Source organism: Penicillium citrinum (genome assembly GCF_028827155.1).
Source record: "Penicillium citrinum strain IBT 23319 chromosome Unknown utg000001l:1.0-4955037.0:1.0-4956770.0, whole genome shotgun sequence".
Lineage (NCBI taxonomy): Eukaryota > Fungi > Ascomycota > Eurotiomycetes > Eurotiales > Aspergillaceae > Penicillium > Penicillium citrinum.
This window is the reverse complement of record NW_026622686.1, coordinates 4,167,679-4,179,480: the sequence shown is the minus strand read 5'-3', so window position 1 is coordinate 4,179,480 and position 11,802 is coordinate 4,167,679. Positions and strand designations below refer to the sequence as shown.

The following is an 11,802-nucleotide window of genomic DNA, read 5'->3' as shown; positions in this document are numbered from 1 at the left end:
GAAAAGCATAAAGTTCAACAAGGATATTCTTTATATCCTAGACTGGACATGGTACATGATACACGCATAAAATGCCGAGAATAAAAGGAAACAAATCCCGGCCCGAAATAAATAAAACGACCAAGCAAAGAGCCTAGACGAAACAAAGTGCAAAGCCACTGGTATTTCTTTTAATTGGGTACTCGCCCAGGACGAATATCAGAGCGCTTGGGCGAAATGAGAGGATTCAATTGAGCGAGGAAGACGATTGCTGGGAATGAGTTAGTTTAAATCATTATCATCCCGACTTTATTCTTGCATTCCAGGTTGAGAATAGGGAAAGAATTGAGAATTGAAAACGTACCCCACATCAAGTAACAAGAAATAACAGAGAGAATAATTGTGGCTCTCCAGACGCTACATTTATTAGTTCTCGTGTAATATTAAATCGAAGATTTCAGACATACGTTCGACTCTCGTTCTTCGGAGAAAGGAACCATCCTGCTACGGAAGCAGCCACGACGAAAATAAGACCAATGAATAGGGACCAGCTAGAAAAGATGAAGATATTAGCTATTCGGCCTGAGGTCATCGCATCGAAGAATCATTTGGAATAGATCGTATGCGAGATATCCTTGCACCCAAATATGAACCACGTACCCGTTCGCCATCTTGGTGTATGTCCTATGTATGATTTGGCCGTCTCGGACCTATTGGTGATGTGTTTGTATGAATCTGAGGTCGTTGAACCAATATGCACGGGCTGATTCGTACACCTGTTGTGATTCAGGGTGTTCAGGATGAGAATGTGTCCCGAGGGATCGCGGTCCGTTGCACGAAAGCAAGTAGAGCGAAAATGCCGATAGATAAGCTCTTAGATGAAAAAGGTAAAGCGATGATCTGGTCGCGAATGTCAAGTGTATCGTAGGGCGTTGAAGTGATGCGGAGAGAAGACCGGCCAGATATGCGGGAGTCGGCAGTGCAGCGCGTAGTCAGCGATTCGACGGGCTGAAAAGTACTCGCGAGAATCTCACTAGACGAATTTGTAATGGGTTTATAGGGAAATGCGACAGGTAGAATGTCGGATTGAAAGGGTGGCAGTTGGAACGGCGTTGGATGTCGGAGCTCCTGGAGCTAGTGGGACAATAGTGGCCTGAGGTGTCAGGGCGGTGACGCTCAAGTGGCAGACTACAAAGTATGTAATAGTTAAATGTATACTATAGTATTTGTAAATAAATATGCTGTATTTACGAGCGAATATGGAAAGTAGAGAATAACAGGCTGGCGTATTATTCCAATCTAATCCCACTCAATCGAAAGTGGTGGAAGAAATCCTCAATGGTTCTGGTAATGGCATAGAAGCAAAAGGGGTAGGTAGATACAATAAGGCTACGAAACAGCAGCTTAGGGGGAAATGAACGAAGTAGATGCAGATACTACATTTAAGCACCTTCACGGCTCTTGCGGTAGCTGGCCTGAAATCATGTTAGATATGCACAGGTATCTTGACTATTGCGGAGAGGGCTCTTGTACCTCTTGCTCAACCTGCAAAGCATCCACAGTGGGGGCAAGCTCGCTGAGAATCTCATAGGATTTCTTGTGGAACTCCAGTTGGGCGGCGATCAGATCAGCCAGGTTGCGAAGGGGCTCGGGGGTATCAAGGACCTGGGGTAAGGGGTCATGTTAGTATAGTTGTATAGTTACCGGTTATAACCTTCCATGTAAGGTGTACGAGGGGCTCTGGGGAGGGATTTGACATACATTCTTCATCACACTGACGGCCTCCTCAGTCTGACCAACAAACTCATCCTCAGCCTGCTCAATCTCCTGACGAGCTTCCTCGCTCAGGTTATCCAGATCACCATGCGCAGCAGCTTTCTTAGCAGCCTTGACAGAGTCGAGGGTCAAGCGCGCATTCTCAACATTCTTTCGAGCCTTGGTAGCAAACATGATGTTGGTGTTAAGTGTTGTGTTCCAACCAGCCAGGAATCGTGACTGGATCTGAGAATCCTGAGCCAAACGAGCCTCACCAACCTTCTCCTCGGCCAGGGCATACTTCTCCAACGCCGAAGCAAGAGGATCCTCGCCCTCGGTGCTCTGTGCCAGGGTTTGAGAGCCCGCCAACGAAGCGCGCGCGATAGCATGGTTGAAGGTCTTGGGCTGAGGCTTCGCGGTAGGAGGAGCAGTCAGGGCGGCCTGGGCTTCGGCGGGGGAACCAGCCTGCGAGAGAAGAGTAACTTTCTCATTGATCGTGCGGCCTAGATCATTGAAGGACTCGCGAATGTTGGGTGGGTAGTCGTATGCCTCGTTAGAGTATTGGGAGCTATCGCAGATAGACCCACACGGTCAGCGGAGGGTTTCTTAAAAGTAGGAAAGTGACAGCGCAAGCCTGCACGGGCATTGCGGCGTACACAGACTAAGAGGAATCAAATGAGACTCACGTCACGGAAAGTAGTTTCTGGTGAACAACCTTGAGCGCATCAACGCGCTTCTCAAGCTCAATGTATTCATCAGGGAGCTGAGTCCTATCTTCGGCTTGACCCAGTTGCTCCTTGATCAACTGCTGAGTGCGCTGGGCAAAAGGGGTGAAGTTCGCACTATTGGCGAAATGAACAGATAAGACAGTGTCAGTCCATCGGTCCAAAACATATGAGATTGGGGGTCACATTGGAGGAGGAGGGGCATCTCAGCGAAGGCTGACAGGATAGTGGCTGTGCTCACCTGAAGTTCTTGCCGAATGCCTGCACTCGATCCATGACTGCGGTTTAAATGAAGGATAGGGAGTGAATAGGTGCGGGTTGTATGTGGAGGAGATAATGGAGGAGGATGATTGAACGTCGACTTGTTCGAAAGCTACGAAGGTGCGATGGCCCGCTGCACCGCCCCACCGCACCGCCACGATTCCGTCAGTGCGGGCATTTACAGTACAGTCTATGGAGTAGATAAGATGTATTCTGGGTGTAGAAGTAATATTGAAAATGAGGTAATAGAAACACATAGGAGAAAAAGCCGCAGTTGTGTGTAGTTATCCATTCAGATCGTGAAAATCATCTCATTTGTTGGAGCGTCGCTAGCTCCCCTTGTCGGCTTCCTCGCTGCAGGAAATCGTTGGCCATAAGTTACAAGAAATGTCAAAGAAGATAGAAAGATGAAGAAAAGAAAGTAAGATAGAGAGAAAGAAGGGGAATCGGCAGAGAGAGATGGGGAAGACCAAAGTGACTATGAAAATAACTCGGGGGAATAAGCCGAAACAGAAGTATAGTAGACGGTGTAAATCCCATCATGTTAAAGTCGCAAACATGGCACGCATCACACGAGAACTGGGTTCTATACGCGTATTAGCAAACTGAAAGACATAAAATCGTATAAAGAGGGGAGGATTGTAAACATACCTTTGCGCTCTGATCTGTTAACTTCAATCTTTTCCTCCGCATTTCCTCTATTATCAATGGTATCGGTCTCACGTTGTCGCGTGATCTCAATCCCCCCCTGGCGCTCTAGGCGTAAGAGTCGTGTTTCTTCCTCCAAATCACGAATATATGAATCAACTTCATGATCACTATCTCGGGGACGAACCACCATTAATTGGCTACCATGTGGTCTAGACTCAATTCGCTCTTCGAGATAGTCTCGGGGCTCCACGAGTCGAACAGGAGACGAAAGACGGCGTCGTCCATGTACGGATATAGATCGAGGTCGAGAAATTGCACGAGGGCGAGGGCGGGATCGTTCGACAATTTCTTCGTATTCTATATCCTGTCTGCGTGAGGGTGAAGCTTCGACGATAAAGGCTTCGTGACTCGAGCGAGGAGAATGGCGATGGGAATGCGAATGCGAATGCGAATGAGAGTCGACCTCGAGGTACTCGGTAGTGACTCGCTCGGGTGGGAGCTGTCGGACTGGGGATCGTGGAATACGCAAATATTCGGCTAGGTACTGGTTAACCATTATTGCTTTCCATAGGGGACCCTGTGAAAGTAACTCACTCTCTGAGTGGGCCGGACGGTGGAACGATTTGCTGAGACTAATGACTTCGTCAATTTGGTCTTTGGATAGGGCCTTCTGAATGATAATTGTTTCATCCTAGTTCATGAGATCAACATGGTTCCCAAAGCCCGACGACGACTAGGAATTGTCTTACCTCCTCCTTGAACGGGTACCCCAGATCTAAGATAGCGTGGACATGGACCCATTTCCGGGGAATGCGGGTCTTTCCCTTGCGTGGGTATGGTTTCTCCTCATGGCGATGACGGGCAGTACTACTTGAACGACGTCGACGACGAGCCATTCTCTCTCTATCATCGAATTCTCGAAATTCTTCATCGCCGTAGTAGTCAGGCTCGGCGATACGGATGTCTTCATATACTTCTCGTTCACGATATCGCCCGGGTGAAGGCCGTTGCACAGGAGGTGGGGGTACGTGGGGCATGCGAGGAGCACGATCGCGAGCCTCAAATGCCTCCATCTTGCGACGAGGGATGCGATCAAAAGTGTCGAGGGAAGATTGCCGCCTAAGTAGGCGTGGCCTAGTGAACGATGGGCTCTCATCACGACGACGGCGACGGTCATGTGCTACTAAGGGGCCAGAAGCAGAAGGATGAGACAAGTGCTCATCTTCATAGTATCGCCCGGGGGCGCGCGCAGGCGGGCCATATCGGTCATCTTCGCGGAGACGGAATTCGAAGCGCTCATCTTCACGCGCGCGGGGTCTTTCTCGTTCGAGGACAGGCGGACCACGCGAGTAACGATCATAACGATCGCGCGAGTCTAGAGTACCCGTTGAAGAGCGATAGTCATCGTAGCGCGACATGGCTAGAATGAGATCACCGGATTCCTTAAAACAAAGGATGACGGGGTTGAACCGTGGATGACAATGGCGGCTGACTCTGGCGGGCCGAAGGTGGGGGTTGAGAGCCAGGGACAGGCAGATGGTTTGGATATCGGGAGGATGGAAGAGAGACAGAGAGTACAGAGACTAATAGTAGAATAAAGAAACAAAGCGGGGGAATAAAACGAGGCCAAGGAAGAATCAAGAGAAAGATGAGCTGAAAGAAGAAGAAGAAGCTAGTGTTGTTCAGCCTTAGAGAGCAGGTGCATTAGGCAGAACTTCCTATGACATATGCACGCCCTGACTAAGGAATATCCACTGTGGCTGATGCCATCCCACTTTCACTTCTTGCATTTCTATTTGCATTTCAACAGCATATCATATCCTGTTTATACTACATTACACTTCCAAATTCTGCATATCGCCCTCTAAACTCAATAGTCCCATTCCACGAGACGCCCGATCATTAAGTTCCACCGTCACAAATCGTCGGTCTTCGCTATGCTGTGCCTCCCCTCGGTGTAGAACATCCTACTTGGTGTTAGTCCGAATTAAAATGATTGGGCATGATCTCACGTACCTCCGCGTCTCGATCTGCAGGTAATTCAAAGGATCTTTCATATGGCGGGCCGCGCCCAAGCTTGGCTGCTACAACCCACGCCTTTTCACAGCCACCCGCAATGGCATCGGAAGTTTTCCATCCGGTCAATCGGGCAACATCTCTCAGCTTTGCTATCGTCCAAATCCGCTGTACTGGGTCTGTGTACTGTACCCCTGCAAAAAAGACTGGAACTGTCATTTCTGTAAGTGAAGACCCAAGTGTGGGACTTAGGCTGCCGGCCTGAAGATTGTATCTTTGGGGGTAGTAGATGCCTGCGGTGATTCGGCCGATAATTTGTGCATATTCCGCTGTCGTGGGTGCAGCCACTCCAGCAGCTACCATCATAGCTGGTGGCATTGAAGGATGGAATCGATTTAGCAGGATGCGAGCTGCGTAGTAGAATCCCCAGATCACCGCTATAGTATGCGTGCGGTACTGCAAGGCAGGGCCAAAAGGAGTCGAGATTGAAGGCATCACATCCACGGGGAGTGGTTGAAAGTCTCGTCCAAGAGCATCCGCGAAAGCATCCACTGCTATCAAGATCTGTTCCCATTCCTGCTCTGCTTCTTTATATCTATCTTCCATTTCCCTGTGACTTGATGCCTCATTCTCATCTAGTTCCTCTGATGATTCTCGCTGCTCTTGGCGGGGATCTACGAAACCAGATGGCAGGCGAGTAGGAGGCTTCGGGGGTATCATCCCATACATGGGACGATCTTCTGGCGCAGGCGGCTGGGAAGGTGGTCCCTTTTGTGCAGAATCTGGAGGCGACACAGATGTTGTGCCCGAGTTAGAGCCTGAGCCAAACCCGGAGCCTGGGTTTGAATGTGAAGAAGTAGACGAGGAGGATGGCGGAGGCCCTGGTGGTCTTCCAGGTGGCCCCGGTCCTTTGCGGGGATTGCCGCGAGCAAATCGTCCCATAAATTTAAGCATTTCGGGACCAGGCCGCCATTCCGTTCCAGCCATACGTAATGCCCTCAACTTTCGCCTTCGGTCTCGATAACCAAAGTCGGTGATACGGGAAAGTAAGAGCCAAAGGTGATCGGACGATCCATAAATGGCGTCTAGTCGGCCGATGCCCGCACGGGGAGGGCACTGACCCTTCATGAAGAATGGTACACTGGATGATACAATCAGTAGGCAAACATCTGGTGTTGAAAATATGGGACTGACAAGAGTTTTTCCCCGCTAATCATACTGTGCAAGACATCCTGTTTGTTAAACCACCAATGTAGATCGGACTGATGTCGAAAGTTCTCAATATCTTTCCGTGAAAAAAACTTTTTGGGGGACTGAGGTTGTCCATCCTCGACACTACCAAATTCGTCATAGTTAATTGCTCGTCCCAGGATCGTGCTTAACAATCCTTCGTCAATCGAGGTCTCTTTCTCGGCGAAAGGATCGTCCTCGTCATCATTATCGAATCCAAAAGGATACATCTGTGGGTTCGACCACTGCATTTGCTGCCGTTGCTCCTTGATCTGTCGTCTGTATGCTCGAAGATCGCGAGTGGTGCCTGCATAGTCAATTTCCTTGATGAGTTGTGCAGCACCAGCCACATGGCTATTCCATTTCGAGTGATCAGCCGATATCACTTCGTAATACGCGAGTAATTGCGTGGCAGCCAAAGTACCAATTTGCTTGCGTCGCATTGGTAGACTGACTGCACGACCAATTCGCTTCAATGCATAGTGGTAGTGCTTCAAAGATACAGTTGAAGGTACTCCTTGGAGAGACGCGATATGTAAGCTACTAACTGCTAGAATAGCCTGGAGCAGTGCAGGATGCTCCAATGCCTTCAGGGGAAGCGTGTATGTCCAAAGACCCTGTTGAGCAGGAGGCACCTGTACTCCCAACACAATTGAGGAGTCTGTCGGATGTCGCTCAAATATGGACAAGCATGGTCCCGTTGAGTGAATAAAGTGGGCGAATATGCGAGCTGTCTTCGGATTATTCAACGGAGATGATCCAAGTGAAGGCCGGTAGTTCGCAAGAATGTTGGGCTCATTAAGATGGCTTCTGAACGAACGAAGCTGACTGTCGTGGTTTGCAGAGGCCATGATGAGAGTGAGCTGGTTGAAGCCTTCACTTTGTGTTTGATCCAGCATTTCTTCATCAGACTCTACATCATAGAAGTCTTCGAGTTCCTCGTCCATGTAAGAAACCTGTCCTCGAGCTTGACGAACAAAGGGTTCTGATGTAGCGAGCCCCGGGGTCATCTGTCCAAACTGCTGGGGATATTGATATGTGGAAGCTTGCTGTGGATCTTGTTTTCAGCATATAAATTAATGGGAAAATTTTGGAACAAGACATATCTAAACATACCCGAGGGAAGAGGGGATGTTCCTGGCTCTTATTATTCGGCGCTGATTCACTCGCCAATTGAGCAGCATACTGGGCAGCATAGTCTTGGGAAGTCGGGAAAGTCTCCCAGCCGACTACTGGTTGCTGCGGATACTTAAATTCTACACGCTCTGTGCCCTGTGCAGCATGAGTATCGGTATCACCTATATTGACAGGCGGCGAATTTTGCTGAGGCTGAGATTGATGTTGCTCTTGTAAATGACTGGTCGATTTTGGGGGGTTGAATCCCGGCTGGTCTTGTTCCGCAGTGTGAGATGGCCATGGTTGAGGGGGAATATTGACTGGTGGTGTTGGATAATAGAATTGTGGTGCTGGAAGAGCCGACTTGCTTTCTGGTGGAGATGTTTCAGAAGATGACATAGCTTGATACCCCAAGTTTGGTGGCATATCCACAGGGCGTGGCGCTAACATGGGATGCTGAGCCGCTGCGGCAGCTTGTTGAGCCGGTAATGGTTCATTGAATAAAGGGACTCGCATCTGTTGGTGCATCTGAAAGTCCTGGCTTTGTGGAGGGCCATAAGTACCAAAAATCCCCATGGGATTTTTGAAAATGACTCTTTGAGCGTAGCCCTCGCAAATGCGCTTTGATTTGACACAGTTGCTACATATGGGTTTCTCTTCGCCGCATTTGATGCGACGCTTCCTGCATGCTGATCACGGTTAGCACAGTCAACTTGCAAGTCGAATGTTTAATTGTCCCTCTTTTCTCTCCTGTTTCTTGAGTGCATACTTAAACAGCCGGTTTTTGTTCGCTTCTTCGGGACTCGACGGGAACTTGACTCTCGTGGCGCTTCAACGGGGCCATCGGACTGCCCCGCGTCAGGTGGTTGCATCTTGCTGGAAATGTCAGCGATGCAGCGATCTTAAAGATAAAGCCGAAGGATTGGCATAGTGGGGAAGTGAAAGGAGGGGAGAGAAGGAGATTGAGGAGGAGGAGGAGGAGAGGAGAAGGAGAGAAAGCAGCAGAGAGCAAAGACGAATGAAAGCGTGAGACTAAGACTAAAGCTGTACACAACGAGAGAGTCTGGAGTTCGGATGCTCCACTCCTGCCGAGCATCGCAGATCATCCGAACTGTTCTTGGTGATATTCAATCAACAGTCTTTTAGGAGTACAATGAGAACAGATTTTAAGATTGCAGAATATCCACATTTTTACAACTGACAGGCTTAAGCTCATATTAGAGACACTTTTTCAATTCACATTCTTCAGTCTAGACCAGCGACTCGAAATACGATCTCACCCGCGGCTGACCTATCCACTCATGCACTTCTCAATCCCCTGCCAGCCTGGAAAGCTTAAATGCACCGGTGAGATTCTTCAAGGTTGGGCTGATGCATCGTACATTGCGGATTGCTGATGCTGGCTGACTGGCACTTCCACGGCACAGTGACAAGGAGAGGTTTACAGCTTACAGCATAGATCGATCAGCTAGAGCAGAACCAATTGCTGTAGCTTAGTGACTGTCCAACGACTTGCGCCATATATATATTGAATAATCAATCATACAATCTTGAAGCTGAAAAGAGGATATCGAAATAATTTAAGATGCTTTGATTAGATGAAATAATGAAGCAAAACGAGAAAAGAAGGGAGACGAGACTCTGTTAGACCGAACAGTCGTACGGTAATTCTCGTATCGAAATTACCATGAAATTTTGCCGGCAACTTTTTTTTTTTTTGGAAAAGTTGCAACTCCAACTTTTCCCCGAACTCCACAACTCTTGTTCTGTCAAGACAATTGACAATTACCAAGACAGAGACAGCTTTGTCTTTGTCTTCTCATCCTTTCGATCATGTTCGCCGTCCCAGGGTGGTCGGTCTCAAGCTCCGCGCTGAAGTCGCAGACTGAGCAGGCGCCGCCAGCTCAGAACGAGTCGCAATCGAACAAGGATGCCTCCACGGGCGGGAAAAACAAGAAGCGCAAGCGTGGGAATGATCGTGTGACTGGGGGAAATGTCGATGAAATGTATCGCAAACATATCGAGGGTCTACCCCCCCAAAGCCAACCCCAAGCAAGGCAAACCCGCCGAGTCGAAGGCCGATAAAAAGTCCAAGAAGGATTCTACAACTTCCACCTCCGCAAGCGAAACCGTGAAACCCACCGAAGACGAGACCGTACAAGAGGAGGGGAAACAAAGTAAAAAGCAGAAGAAAAACAAAAAGAAGAAGGATAGTGAGAATCAGGCAGAGAAGGGCGCGACGGGTGCTCCCTCCAAGGAGACCGCCGCTGCTTTGGAGGCACTCGCTCCACCACCGGCAACTACAGCGACATTGACACCTTTACAACAAGCGATGCGTCAAAAGCTGGTTTCCTCCCGTTTCCGCCATCTGAACGAAACCCTATACACAACGGATTCCTCGAAGGCCGTGGAATTGTTCAACGCGAATCCCGAATTGTTTGATGAATACCATGCTGGCTTCTCCCGTCAAGTCAAGGAATCTTGGCCTTCCAACCCCGTCGACGGTTATATCCAGACTGTCCGTCGCCGAGCTGCGGCTCCTGTCCCTAAACGGGGACAGAAGCCCCAACCGAACAAGGCTCAGCCATTGCCGCGCCGACCAAATGGTGCATGCACAATTGCCGATTTGGGTTGTGGTGACGGCCAGCTTGCCCGCGCTTTAACACCTTCCTCAAAGAGGTTGAACTTGAAGCTTAACAGCTACGATCTTCAGTCTCCAGACCCTCTTATCACCAAGGCAGATATCTCTAATCTGCCTCTTGAGGATGGCTCTGCCGATGTTGCGATCTTCTGTCTGAGTCTCATGGGAACTAACTGGGTCTCCTTCGTCGAGGAGGCATGGCGTATTTTGCGCAGTGATGGCAAGGGCGAATGCTGGGTCAGTGAGGTCAAGAGTCGATTCGGAAAAGTGACCCGCAAGAAAGCCCAGATCGGCGCCCAGAAGCCTCTCAGCAAGGCTGAACAAAAGAAGCAGAAAAAGAAGAAGGGCGATGACGAATCCGACTTGGACGACGGTGACATCTACGCGGAGGATGCTCGTCCGGCTAACACTGACGACGAGACGGATATCTCGGCGTTTGTCGAGGTCTTCCGAACTCGTGGCTTCATCCTTCGCGAGGAATCTGTCGACAAGTCAAATAAGATGTTTGTAAAGATGGAATTCGTCAAGGCAGGAGGTCCTCCAACTAAAGGCAAACATGCTACTGGACTCAGTGCTCCTGCGCCAGGAAGCAAAAAGCGATTTGTCGACCGCAAGCCGGACAATGGCATGACACCCGAGCAAGAGGCTCAAGTTCTGAAGCCCTGTGTATACAAGATTCGATAAATGTGCCAAAAGTTTATCACTGGTTGCCATTTGGTTACCATCTGTTATATTACTCATATTTCACTGTATGAAGCCGCAGCGCAGCAAATAGGCTATAGATATGGGTGTAGATGAATATGCAATCTTACTGCATGTACGAATGAAACCAAATCATTAGCTCTCTTCTCTCTAACCAGTATCACGGGCTACTAGGTTCAACTATTTCTGTACTACTGGCACCTCCTGGGGCTTTACCCTCCTACTAGTAATTAGTTACTAACTTTTTAGTAGAAGCTCCGACGTCCGAGGTTAGGGCTTCATCTACTTCTACTCACAGTTGCAAATGCACACGAAGCCTCTCAACCACCAGTACCAAGTAAATTCATTCATAAATTACGAAGAAAAAGCCTGTTTGGGGATCCTTCACAAGGATCTCCAAATAGAATTTGGTAAAAAACACTTTTTACCAAAATTCTATTTGACCTCCCACACTTTGTCTATGAATGCGGGGAACACTCGGCATGGCATGGCATACCCCGCTGTCCACGATTCTCCAAAATTGTCTTTAGCCGGAATATTAGGTAGAACAAACATCCACCAACCAGAATGGAATATGCTATGGCGAGAAGTCCAGCTCGTTCAACATTACTACTAACATAGCGTGGGGGCTCATGTTGGCATCCCATACAACATCGGACTTCGGGTAAATCCCCGACGAACTTCAATCCTGAGACTATAAAAGTGCCTAAATAGTTATCGATGCCT

At 48.8% G+C, this 11,802-nt stretch overlaps 5 protein-coding genes across 5 annotated transcripts; 1 reads left to right on the top strand and 4 right to left on the bottom strand.

Annotated features, from left to right (window-relative positions):
- Positions 1-170: 170 nt before the first annotated feature.
- N7469_001573 (uncharacterized protein) lies at positions 171-650 on the bottom strand (the record flags this gene model as incomplete). The annotated part of the gene is made up of 4 exons (XM_056640493.1): positions 171-250; positions 344-396; positions 447-530; positions 640-650. The coding sequence occupies 4 exons, from the start codon at positions 648-650 to the stop codon at positions 171-173; spliced, it is 228 nt and encodes a 75-aa protein (XP_056506250.1).
- Positions 651-1,421: 771 nt separating this feature from the next.
- N7469_001572 (BAR domain-containing protein) lies at positions 1,422-2,735 on the bottom strand (the record flags this gene model as incomplete). The annotated part of the gene is made up of 5 exons (XM_056640492.1): positions 1,422-1,454; positions 1,513-1,644; positions 1,741-2,302; positions 2,421-2,576; positions 2,701-2,735. The coding sequence occupies 5 exons, from the start codon at positions 2,733-2,735 to the stop codon at positions 1,422-1,424; spliced, it is 918 nt and encodes a 305-aa protein (XP_056506249.1).
- Positions 2,736-3,259: 524 nt separating this feature from the next.
- On the bottom strand, positions 3,260-4,789 carry N7469_001571 (uncharacterized protein; the record flags this gene model as incomplete). The annotated part of the gene is made up of 4 exons (XM_056640491.1): positions 3,260-3,306; positions 3,372-3,908; positions 3,966-4,062; positions 4,121-4,789. The coding sequence occupies 4 exons, from the start codon at positions 4,787-4,789 to the stop codon at positions 3,260-3,262; spliced, it is 1,350 nt and encodes a 449-aa protein (XP_056506248.1).
- Positions 4,790-5,206: 417 nt separating this feature from the next.
- Positions 5,207-8,605, bottom strand: N7469_001570 (uncharacterized protein; the record flags this gene model as incomplete). The annotated part of the gene is made up of 5 exons (XM_056640490.1): positions 5,207-5,338; positions 5,388-6,528; positions 6,582-7,666; positions 7,734-8,422; positions 8,503-8,605. The coding sequence occupies 5 exons, from the start codon at positions 8,603-8,605 to the stop codon at positions 5,207-5,209; spliced, it is 3,150 nt and encodes a 1,049-aa protein (XP_056506247.1).
- Positions 8,606-9,566: 961 nt separating this feature from the next.
- On the top strand, positions 9,567-11,058 carry N7469_001569 (25S rRNA (adenine645-N1)-methyltransferase; the record flags this gene model as incomplete). Its single annotated transcript, XM_056640489.1, is given in 2 exon segments — positions 9,567-9,759; positions 9,776-11,058. 2 exon segments carry the CDS (start codon positions 9,567-9,569, stop codon positions 11,056-11,058), a joined length of 1,476 nt encoding a protein of 491 aa, XP_056506246.1.
- Positions 11,059-11,802: the final 744 nt, after the last annotated feature.